Genomic DNA, 13038 nt, shown 5'->3' on the forward strand with positions numbered 1-13038 from the left:
TTTTTAAATATGTTGTATGTATTAATTGCAGTCTGATTGAAAAGGCATACAATTATACATGTAAAAACTTTTAATTTTATTTTATTTCACATATCAAAATATGTCAAAATGTAACAATCTTTAACCCAACAATCAAAAAGTAAATTGAATAATAAATTAAAACAAACAAAATAAAAACTATAATAGTATATCAATGATACTAAATGAACACTGGTTTAGATTACTTTTTATTTAAAATTTTATTTTTGTTAATATTTCAATTTAATTTGAAATTTTTAGTCATTTTGTTGTGTTTGTTTTTGCCATTTGTATTATAATAATACAAAAATATGTCTTTATAGTTTTTTTATTCTTCATTTATTAGTTTTAATTTATTTAGTAATTTATTTTAGTATTTCAATTTAAACTAAAATGAGAAATGTTGACTTGGAAACTAGATCAAATAAAATAAAGTTGAAATTTTATTTAAATAAACTCAAACATTTTTTGTATGGATTTAGTTTTAGTTAACAATAATAACTGAACTAAACTAAAAACTAAAAACTAAAAAAAAGGGAGTGTCTATTTACACTAAGTGCAAATATCCCTGGGCTATTTACACTAACTCCACCCAAAATACTGCTATTTTCACTTTGTGTAAATAGCATCTATCGCTATTTGCACTTAGTGCAAATAGCCCCTGCCAATTTAAAAAAAAATAATATTATTGAAGAAAACTTTAGGATGACCATGGCACTCCTTAGAATTAAAAGCCATTATTATCAGATAGCTAAATACAAAAAAATCTAAAAACATCTAAAAACTAAAAACATGTTTAGTGCTGCAAAGAGATGGTGATCACATCACAACTGTTAACTAATCAGACGTCTTATTGAATGAAACTGCTTGCACCTGTGGTTGAGGTTGTTGTGTTGCTCTCCCTGAGGAAGGCATGGGCCGAAACACGTTGGAAAGTTTTTAGTTTTTTTGTATGTAGCCATCTGATAATAAAGGCTTTTTAATTCTAAAGAGTGCCATGGTCATCCAAAAGTTATCTTTGATGGACCACTAAAATACCTGGATCATAGAGCACCTTGACTGGATACATCTCCTTTAGTTGCGCTCTCTTCTATTGGACTTTGTTTAAATAAAATTATTGTTTGCACAAAAATGAAAATTCGGTCATAATTTACTCATCCTGAAATAATTCTTAAAAAAAAACAAAAAAAAAAACATCACTTTAAAGAAATAGTTAAATAGTTTGAAACAACATGAGGATGAGTAAATGAGAATTTTAATTTTTGGGAGAATTATTGTTTTAATAAAGACTGTAGTACCATAATGACGGCTTGCTGGTTCATGATGGTTTGTTGCTGTTGGGCCAGGACAGTTTGCTGTTGGTCTGAGGGGAAGAATTAAAAGACACTACTGAATACTGGTCCATCATTCAAAGCCCTGTAAAGCTGATGGCATTTTAATTAGAAATACCTGGCACTGGGGACACCGCTGGCATTCTGGCCATGACTGAAGTGCCTGGTATGGGTGGCAGAACTCTCACTGCTGCAAAATACACATAACAGAAAAATATCACACACACAGCCCATCACATCATTAAATTATGTGCAGTATGTGGGCATTCATAATTGAGTTTAAAAGATCAGCATAGCTGGTCCTCAGGTTGGGATTCTGGTGAGCTGGTGTCTCTGCCAGGCTTCTTGACTTGACTAACGAATCTGGTCAAGCAGCAGTAAAATTACGTCAAATTTATTTGTATAGAGCTTTTCACAAAACATATTGTTTCAAAGCAGAATGTTTATCATATCTTAATAATCTTTATGCCTTATAGCCACATTTAGTAGGTTAAAGCTGGGTGATAAGTGATGTAGTGCTATGCATAAGTTTAGACACCCATGCTAAAGTTGACTAAAAAGAGGAATAAAAAATCATTTTTTGGAAATTGAACTTAATGCCTTAATTAAAAAATTAGGAAAAATCCAACCTTTAAGGACACCAATTTTCTTTGTGAATGAATAATGTATCGTAAATAAATAAATGTTCTTCCTTAAAATACAGGGTGCATAAGTCTGGACACCCCATGTTAAATTCCCATAGAGGCAGGCAGATTTTATTTTTAAAGTCCAGTTACTTCATGGATCCAGGATACTATGCATCCTGATAAAGTTCCCTTGGCCTTTGGAATTAAAATAGCCCCACATCATCACATAGCCTTCACCATACCTAGAGATTGGCATGGAGTACTTTCCATAAGATCATCTCTCAATGCAAATCAAACCAGCTATTAGGCTAACTGAAATAAAACCATGCCAATGGCGAGTTAAATTTCAAAAAAAAAAAAAAAAAAAAGATAAGGAAGTTGAGATTAAACCGATGAATAGCCTTTGAAAAAGTCTATATATAACTGTACTACACACAGTGTACTGTATGTAGAAAAAAATTGGATAAGTTTTGCAGGCAGTCCAGCACCAAAACCAGTATAAACCAGCCTGGACCAGCAAAGAAATTCCTGCTTTTTTTAAGCTGGACTTCTCAGCAGAGAATGTGTGAATGTGTGTTTACCTCCAGGCTGAAGAGTGACTCTAGCAGGGGACTGTGCTTCATCGCCACCTACACCTCCTCCACCCTTCATCCTACCAGACAAAACTGAAGCATCAAGGTCCTACATATAAAAGAATAATCCAGTTAGTTACTAAGACCGCATACTTCAGAGTACTACAGCAAAAAAAAAAAAAACCCTTAGCGTTCCATAGAATCTTTTACATTCATAAAATCTTTCTAAGTGAAACGAAGGTAAAAAATTATTAAAATGAGTCCGGCTAATATGCATTAACACCATTCTGGAGTAAAAAGATCAGCCGATGTTCGTTTTCCAACAGCATAATTTTTTCAGCATTTTTAAAGGTTTAAAAATCCACACTGGGTGAATAGGACTCTTTGTGTTAGTATCATATATTTGGGTTGAAATAGTGAAAAAATGGTTTAACACTCTAATAAAAGCTATATTTGTATTCCATGAAAGAAGATAAACAAACAATTTTTTCTTTCATAATGTATTTCTGAGTGAAACAAGATATTAAATAATAAATCAAATGTAGGGCTTCAGCCACACAGAGAGTCAGGCCATGTTTTTACACTTATTTTACTGCATTAATCTGTTTCTATAACAGAGATTATAATTTAATTAGAGAAATCTCACTGAGGTGTGTAGTTTAGTGCATGACTCTTGGTCTCCTTCTCTCTCTGCATGTGGGATAAGCCTCATTAAAAAATTACACACTCATTTGCTTACTTTTTTCCTAGTGCTTTGTGTAAAACGATCATAGGAAGCACAGCCAAACACACACACAAACCAACACATACCTACAGTAACCCTGTAAAGCAATCTTTCATTCTCTTGCTCTCTCTGAAACACACATTAGGGGTTAATTGACATTTGTGTGTGTGAGGTAATCAGGTGTCACCGTACCCCCGTTCCATCAGACAGAACTGGGTCAAAGAGGCTGTCCAAATACCGGTCCATCCCGCGATGAGTGGCATCATAGGATGGTTCTGAGTCTGATAAAGACAGAAAGATACAGGAGAGAGAGAGTGAAAAAAAATAAGGATAAAGTGGAAGTGGTAACAGGAATTTATGTTTAATAATAAAAAAAACAGTATCTTCATCTTGGTTTGCAGCAGGGACGGACTGGGGCTAAAAAACAGCCCTGGACTTTCTCCCAAATAGGCCCATCATCCGGCCATTCGCCCCTGTGCGACAGACACTAGCGAGGATGTCCTGATACTATATGCCACAATACTGTAGCCTATCAGACAGCAAGTAACATCTCAAAACCAATGATGATAATTGGGGTTGTGTTTATTAATGAAGCCTCAGCCTTCAAATAAAGACAAAAAATGTACAATGCCATAAAATACAAATAATGAAATGTCACTGCAGGCTACAGAAACCCCAAATTACACAAACTTGTAATTATAAAACATATAGCCTAGTTACTATATACCAGGGGTCTCCAACCTTTTTGTGTGCGAGGGCTACCTCAAGGGATAAAATAATCTAGAAGGGATTTTTATTTGTTATACTCAAATATTTATTATACATATAACATGGTGAAGCTTTTTTACTTTTCACCATCATATGAGAAATAATAAAATATCTTGATATTCTGGTTCAGACTTACAAGTGTTTAAAAAAAAAATTCCTGGAAAATTATGAAAATATTTATTGATTTTTTTGTTGATTTTCTATAAACCTATTGTATGTGTTATCAAAGTATAAATATAAATGAATAAATAAATAAATAAACTGCCATAACTTCTAAACAAAACATTACTGCATTACATTTAATACATTTATACATGACTATATTAATATAACAGCATTGTTTTACAGTTAATTCATAAGTTGTGGAGTGAAATGTCTTCTAACTGGTTTGTTTTCGGAACAATGTTTCGCCTGTTTTTTGCGTCAATATGTTGAGAATCAGCGCTGTTTCATCTGGCTTTTTACAAGCTTAAATCACATAGTCATTTGTGGGTTTATAATAGAGATAAGATAATTCTCCACTGAATTGAAATGCTTCTCAGTGGATCGCGCAGCTCTGTGTAATAATGTTCGCGTGATCGAGATCAGCTTTGGCCGCGATCGCTGTTTTTGGGCCGAGCTGATAATGCTCTGCGCTGCTCAGATCAAACAAGTTTTGTTCCGCTTTTTGAGTGTTTGCCATTTGATGTTTCTCATACGCAACGCAAATGACAGAGTATAATCAAAGAGAGTTGGGTAATTTTGTAAAGGCAAAAGTTCAACGAAACGTTTAGTTGAAAAGGTCGCAAAATGATAGGCTACCATTTATTCGAAGTCTGGAACCCCGACAGCAAGTTGGGGCTATTTATAGAGTGTGTTTAGTGGGCAACTCATATGCACCACGTTGGAGACCACTGCTATACCTTAACTTAACTATTCAAATATAATGTAAGCAAATTTAAAAGTGCAGCCTTATAAAACTAACTTTCTGTCGGTGGCTGTAGGCCGACTCTTCTTCCTCAGGTGTTGTTTTTTACACGTATCATAAGTGATCGTATTAGTGCCCCTGCTGTTGGCTGTTCATATTGCTTTATTAGACTTTTTTTTTGTGCCGACGGCCCTCGGTTGGACGGCCGTTCTGGACTTTTCCAGAATGCACAGATTGTCAGTCCGTCCCTGGTTTGCAGTAAGATTACTTAGGCTTTTTTTTTTTTAAGTATAAGAAGCAAATATATCCCAAGATACACTACCGTTTAAAAGTTTGGGGTCAGTAGGATTGTTTTGTCACACTTTAGTTTAGGGTCCAATTCTCACCATTAACTAACTATTAACTACCTAATATACTAGTAACCCCTAATTACTGCTCATTAATAGTTAGTAAGGTAGTTGTTAAGTTTAGGTATTGGGTAGAAATAAGGGATGTAGAATATGGTCATGCAGAATAATGCATTAATGTGTCCTTTATAAGAACTAATAAACAGCCAATATCCTGGTAATATGCATATTAATAAGCAACAAGTTAATAGTGAGAATTGTACCCTAAACTAAAGAGTTACCGATTGTTTGTTTTTTTAAAAGAAAATTAATGCTTTTATTCAGCAAGAACACATTAAATTGATCAAAAGTCACAGTAAAGACATTTAATGCTACAAAAGATTCCTATATTTCAAAAAATTTGAAAGTCTTTTGAATCCTATATTTCAAAGTCTTTTGAACTTTCTATTCATCAAAAAATCCAAAAAAATTGCATCACGGTTTCCCCAAAAACACAACTGTTTTCATCATAGATAATACTAAGAAATGTTTCTTGAGCAGAAAATCAGTATATTAGAATGATTTCTGAAGGATAATGTGACACTGAAGACTGGAGTAATGATGCTGAAAATATATAAAGATAGAAAGCTGTCATTTAAAATAAATGCAGCCTTGGTGAACAAAAGAGACTTTCAAAGACATTCAAAAACATATTACTGACCCCAAACTTTTGAACAGAAGTGTATTAAAGAAATCATTGAATGAAGAATCTAATCTATTGCAAACATGGTAGTTCATTATACTATTAAAATATACTGTAACCTACTTAAAAAAAGCTAATTCATGGAAACCAAGCTGTAAAAGCAGAGTGTTTTGAAATTTCTGATGCCAGACAGATTAATACATTGTCACATGACCGTGATTTTTGATTTTTTCTTAAAGAGGATCAGAGAAAATGGTAACCAAAAAATTCATTGACCCAAAATTCAAAATATGCCAAGTGAAGTCAATAACACTGGTAGAACAACCCACTGCCTCAAAAACATTATTAATGAACAATGACCTGAACATTTCACCCCTGCAAGACCTCTTAAACCTGTATAATGTTACTCATCCTCTGGACATGCACACAGAAAGGTTACATGAACACCATCGGGGTTAGTTTAGCTGTATGTAATCTAGCCATTCTGTGTGTATCTGATTCTACTTTACAAGCAGGCTTGTAGATCTTCTACAACTGATTAAAGCAGGGGCTGTAGTTTAGTGTTTCTTGAGGTTATGCTTGGATATTCATGACTCATGAGACAGACCACTAGGCCTATTGGTGGAATAACAATCACCGGGGCAATCAGATTGAGAAGGGTCAATGACTTTATGTCGTTTCACTTAGGAACAAGTGTATGTTGTGCTTCATTTAAAAGACTGAAAAAGGAGGCTACCCAGACTGTAGTGGCCTTCAGAAATCGGTAGGCTGTTGGTTGCAATGGCGCTCGTTCGGTTGGCATACGAGAGCGGCCCCTCCTCATCCTCTTCAAATCCACTGCCAAAGAGACTTCTGCATACCAACGTATGTATTAAACATTGTCACAACAATGCACTGCAACTGAAACATGGGAAAACAACTAAATATTTTGGGATGCATACATACATGCTCGCGTTAGGTCGTGCCCTGCTGGGGTCTTCAGTAGAGATGATGAAGTATGTTTTCTGTTTAGGGAAGTCTGGCAGCAGCTCCAGGTCACACACCAGATCGAGAACATAATCGTGGCCCTCTAACTCCACCCACTGGGCCAGCTCCTTCATCAGAACGGACCAACCCCATCGACTCTCAGTGGACACGCCCCTGCAGGATGGCCAATACCATGTTACTGACACTACAGGCTGGAATACACTACACGACACACTAGGCATTATATACTTGCTGACTTTGTAAATGGTTACAGAGAATAACTGGGTATCATACTAAACGACTGAGGATCACAATTGAACAGACTTTTCAAGTCATTCTGAAGACAACAAACTCAAGCAGAAAAGTGTGCCTCGTTGCTAGAAGATGTGTAAAACAGTGTGTGTTCTGAAATTGGCTCAAAATATCAAACATGTTTGTAATCCCCAGACAGGATGAAATCAAAGTCTGAAAGCTATCAGAGTCTGTGCCCATCATACACTATGTGATTTCTGCTAAATCTGTCAACTCCGACTACCTAAAATCTGCAGATTGGCTCTGATTTTCAGCAACTTATTTTGTAATCTTCGCAAAATCTGTGTAAAGAAATCCAGCCTTAAGATGCTGTATTTTCAAGTAAAATTCAGTGGGGAAAAAATTCACCTGTGTTGTAGAACATCTCCTGCAAGGCCCTCTCCATTGGTCCAGGAATGGACAGGACACAGGAAAGAGACACCTACAAAGAGATAATCAAATAAAACTCAAATCAAAAAAGCCCCAAACCCAAGTCCGTCTGTTATTATGGTCTCTAGATGCAGCCTGGCTTCCTCCCAGTCTAAATCTATACTTTTTGTGTTCCAGGTGAAAATCATAGGTTAGATTGCTTAGAAAAGTAACCGCATACTTCTCAACCTAAACAGAATGGAGTTTCCATTTCTATAAAATACAGACCCAGACAGTGGGAACATAGTGTCGGCCCAGATCCGCCCACATCTGGTACGCGTTGAATCCACATGTACCAGATGTGGCCCGGAACTGGGACGATACTATGTTGCTGTCTGGGGATAGTATACAATTTGGGATACACTCATGCCACTTTATTTCTTCGGATGGACACAAACAAATATTTAAAAAAAAAATAATCCATATCTGTGAGATCATCTAACACGGAGCCCCACATATGACATGTGAAAGCCAGAAATTGTAGCAACAAATGAATAATTTATTCCCGTGACTTATTATTTTTTTATACATGATGAGAGAATTTTTCGGTGAACTAATATATATATATATACACGATGAGCCAAAACACCTAACTTATAACCACCTTCCTAATATGCTGTTGTTCCTCCATGTGCTGCCAAAACAGTGCCTACCCCGCCAAGACATTGACTCTACAAGACCTCTGAAAGTGTCCTGTGGTATCTGGCACCAAGACAATAGAAGCAGATCCTTCAAAGTCCTGTAGGTTGCAAGGTGGAGCTGCCGTGGATCGAACTTGTTGCACATCCAACAGATGCTCAATTAGACTGAGATCTGGGGAATCTGGAGGCCAGGGCAACACCTTGAACTTTTGGCAAATTCTCACAGTTTCAGACATACATACCTTGCCATAACAATTTGGCCCTTGTCAGAGTCTCTCATATTGTTTTTGCCTATTTCTCCAGCAGAACTGAGATCTGTTGTTTTCTTACCATCTATTCTACCCAGACCTTAATATGTAGACTTGTTAGAAGATGATATTGTGATCAACACACAGGAGAAAAATCTCCAATAAGAGGTCATTAATTAATTAATACCTGTAGCTTGTAATGGTTATGTAATTGTAAGAGAATTGACGGGTGGAAAGAGTAGTCAAGATAATTTGACTGACCATCTTATCTCTACCAGCACACACACACACACTCATCCACACTCGTCCACACGCACACACACACACACACACTATCACATATCTACTAATCTGCTCCAGCCCAAACAGGCGAGGACAGAGAGACAGTGTAACTGGATGAGAGAAGGAGTAAAATAAAGCAGAGTGACGGAGAGAGTGAGCAAGATTAGATGAAAGAGGAGAGGCTGAAAGAAAGATATAGAGAATGACAGAAGAAGAGATTAAATAGATTAGAGGAAAGGATAGACAGATGACACCAGTCCTGATTTGCCTCCTGACCTGACATTAGCATTATTTGAGAGAGACAGCAGAAAGTGGGACAGGAAATTGAGGCAAGAGAGAGAGAGTGCACTGACACTATTGGACGAGAACAGAAACTCGAACTGAATTGAGCTGGATGATGACACTACAGTCTTCTGTAGAGCTGCTTTATAGCTGAATCAACTTTGTTTCATAATTGATGAATTTTACAACATTGACACTGTTATTGAACTGACTTGAGATGAATAACATAACTATTGTATTCTTCAGAGCTGCTTATTGCTGAATTGAACTAGTTTCATAATTGATGATCTTTAAACAGAACTGAACTGAATCAACATTGAACTGACCTCAGCTGAAAAATACACTATTGTCATCTGTAGAGCAGCAGAATTTGAATTTGTCTAATATTTGATGTTTGAAGTTTGCATCACTGATTCTGTAATGAATCAGTTAATTACCGTGAAACTGCTTTGAAATAATGTGTATTGGATAAAATGCTATTTAAATAAATAGAGGGGATATAAAAAGAGGGAAAACAGCACCACTTACGTCTCGTTCAGAAACATTGTGACTTAGTGTGGAACTGTAAGGCAGTTTTAAAACCCAACTGTATGGAAATAGTCAAGAATCATGTCTAACCACAAACAGCTCCATTAATATTTCTTGTCTTTCTACGTAGATGAATCACGTAATTATAGCCTATATTTTAAATTCAAAACGGCAAAATTTGACAAAAAAGTAGCTTGCATCACTGGATATTATTGTCGGTTGATCAAGTAACTTTTAGTATTAGTAACTTCTAGTACTTTTAGAATTTAGGACAATTTTGGGATAATTTGGCCATATTTAATGATTGAGGATGTATGTCATGCATGAAATACTAAAATAATTTTTTTGAGGCAGTAACATGTAATGCACTCAATGGAAAACATATTCAGTTTAAATTTTTGAGTTATTTTAGTGTTATTTCTAATTTTAAGAGAGGAATTTTTTATCCATATTATTCTTCGGGTTTAAAAAGCACATCTGAAGTAATGTGGCACCGTCTTAAATGAGTCTGAACAGGAAAAGATGACAAAAATCAGTATTAGTCTGAAATCTGCTGAAATTTTGCTCATAGTTAACGATGCTGTTTTGTTCACGGTGTACATTTATCCTCTTTACTTTGTTACACATGTAAGAAAACACTAATAGGGTCTTACCATCAAAACAGTGCACCTGGAGAACCATGTGTGCTTTCTTGCGGGTGGCGGTCCACTCTAGCAGGGATGGAGGGTATGTTCGAGATGCTTCAGGGACTAGGTGGGATTTCTGCATGGCTTGGATGAGTTTGTGTTGGCACAGAGCCTTAAAGCCATTCAGAGCATAGTCTGACACAAATCTGACAGAGACAGAGGGAGAGACAGTTATTTAACTGCTAAATCTCACATTGGCTCTAGCTCCATGTCCCTAAACAGAACTTATCCTACTGCATTGTTGTACAAAATATGCATCAGTGATGTGCTTTGACTTGGGTTCAGTAAGATTTTTTTTTTAAAGAAATGAATACTTTCATTTGCATTAGATTAATGATAAGTAATGTTTCTTAAGCAGCAAATCAGCATAATAGAATGATTTCTGAAGGATCATGTGACACTGAAGACTGGAGTAATGATGCTAAAAATTCAGCTTTCAACTTTCAGCTTATATTTTAAAATTCATTAAAATAGAAAACAGTTATTTTAAATTGTAATAATATAATATTTCACAATATTAATGTTTTACTGTATTTTTAATTAAATAAATGCAGCCTTGGTGAGCATAAGAGACTTCTTTCAAAAATCTTAGTGACACCAAACTTTTGATTTGTGTGTGTTTGTATGTTCATTTGTGCATTTGTGCATTTTGTATGTTCATTTGTGCACTCACTTTAGCAGATATTTCTCCATCTTCTCAGATGGGGCAAAGGAACTCAAACAGGCAGCCATCAACAGCCAGCCTCTCTCTGCATTTCTGCTGTTTTCATTCCGCCACACCTGATTGGCTATCTGCGCTAGGATCTCGTCTCTGATTGGTGGAGTGGCAAGGCCTCTCTGAATGATATAATTTCCAAACAGGTTTTCTTGAGCTCCGTTCAGGTTTGGATCTCCCATGAACCTCAAAATCTGTCAATCAAAACAGATATGAAACAGATATGAGACTTACAAAGGGTGACTGATAATGAGACTGGATTTATGGTAAAGGTAACATTACCAGTATAAACACATCTAGAGCATCCTGTTTCAGATCATCTTCTAGACGGGTCAGTGAGTTGTCCAGCGGTGCTGTTAGCATCCCAAACTGCAATTCCTACACAAAAGAAAGACAAAATATAGACAAAATGTACTGCATTATGTCCTTAATGTTAGTGAATTGTGAGTATTATGCACATGAGTGTGTGTGTGTTAGCAGGCAGGACATTCACCCTGAAATGCGTGCGTATATATTTGGTCATCAAATAGTTGTTGATGTCCAGGGGAAGAGTGAGTTGGGGGTCCGTCTGTATTCTAGGAGCCTGAACAAGAGCCAAGCAGTCTGAATGACGCTCCCTTCCAGCTAAAAACAAAACAAAAGGCAAAACATAGGTTTAATATTATTTAAAAATTATTAGGTAAAGTAATGCCTAGTTTTGCATCATGTCTGTGCATAACTTTTTTTAATTTCAACTGCAACATTACAAACTAGACAGCTTTGTTGATCATAATGGGAGGAATGCAACATCTGATTGGTACTGCATTGAGTGTTATTTAATATAATTGAGATACTAATATAGTTTTTATTATTATTTTGAATTAGTTTTCATTGTTATATTTTCTGATTTCATTTTAATTTTAGTTTTAGAAATTTTGCTGTGTATTTTTGTCTGTTTTATTTTTTGTTTAATATGTCGGTACCACTTTATTTTACAGTCCTGTTTCGCATGAACATACTATGTACTTAATGTAGTAATGAAACTAACTATGTACTAACCCTGAAACTACCCGTAAACCTTAACTTAACCCATGTAATTACCTTACACTACTCAGTACTTGTGTCTAAGTACATTGAAAGTGCACATACTGTAAAATAAAGTGCAACCAATATGTCTATATAGTTTTAATTATTTTTTATTTTAGTTTTAGTTAACTAAAATATACCTAAGTTGTAAGGATGTTCTGGGTGGTTGCTTACTAGATCCATTTTAAATTCATTTTTATCATCTGCTGTCAGAAAAGTAAAAGCACATCTTTCCATTTTCTCAATTTCAATTAATTTGTATAATCTGCTGGACAGTTAAATGAGAACACTCAGAAAAATAATAGCACATCTCTCCTTAACCAGCAGCATGATTTGAGGTATCATTCACATCTGTAGCATAAACAGCGGGGGAAAAGCTATGTGCCACAGTTTAATATGGGATAAAGGTTTTGATCAAAGCTTGAACAATAATAATAGTGATTTTGCCTCAGCAGACATTATTAATAATCAGGAAGACATTAATTAACAGGAAATTGTTAATAACCTGCTGTGGCCTGTAACAATCCTCCCAACTCTGCAGGAATAACTAGCTGAGTCACATTTACCACCTCCCTGCTTGTTCGCTCCTACAGAAAAGAGAAAACACATAATAGAAACTCTCGTTAAGAAAAGTGGAAAATGTTTGGCTGGCTATTTACAAAAACTAAAATCTAAAGAACAGTTTGAAAGTTTAATATATTAAAATATGAACTGCAAATGGGCCTTATGATACAACCTCAATCATCATTAGGGCGATAATATATACATAATTGTTCCTAATTGAGCACAGACTGTTCTTTTACCAGTTCAATCCTTCTCCTCTCCTCTTCTGCTCTTCTCGCTAAGTAGATGTTGTACTGTAACAAAACCATAAGCAAAAGTAAAGCATAAAAAATTAGAAAACCCGAATGTGAACTTATATTAATTGCA

The 13038-nt window shown here is 35.6% G+C and overlaps 1 protein-coding gene across 1 annotated transcript in view; it reads right to left on the reverse strand.

Annotated features, from left to right (window-relative positions):
- The window catches only part of myo15ab (myosin XVAb), a gene marked incomplete at both ends in the record, with an annotated part of 48637 nt that overhangs the window by 15502 nt on the left and 20097 nt on the right, over positions 1-13038 (reverse strand). The window contains 13 exons of the mRNA XM_084106663.1: positions 1317-1381; positions 1468-1539; positions 2557-2656; positions 3464-3552; positions 6712-6827; positions 6921-7115; positions 7602-7674; positions 10296-10474; positions 11002-11237; positions 11326-11421; positions 11537-11667; positions 12614-12695; positions 12912-12965. Of these exons, the coding sequence (XP_083962789.1) occupies positions 1317-1381; positions 1468-1539; positions 2557-2656; positions 3464-3552; positions 6712-6827; positions 6921-7115; positions 7602-7674; positions 10296-10474; positions 11002-11237; positions 11326-11421; positions 11537-11667; positions 12614-12695; positions 12912-12965 (1488 nt within the window). The remainder of the gene's footprint in view (positions 1-1316; positions 1382-1467; positions 1540-2556; positions 2657-3463; positions 3553-6711; positions 6828-6920; positions 7116-7601; positions 7675-10295; positions 10475-11001; positions 11238-11325; positions 11422-11536; positions 11668-12613; positions 12696-12911; positions 12966-13038) is intronic.

Source organism: Abramis brama (genome assembly GCF_963993115.1).
Source record: "Abramis brama genome assembly, chromosome: 2".
NCBI classification, from domain to species: Eukaryota; Metazoa; Chordata; class Actinopteri; order Cypriniformes; family Leuciscidae; genus Abramis; species Abramis brama.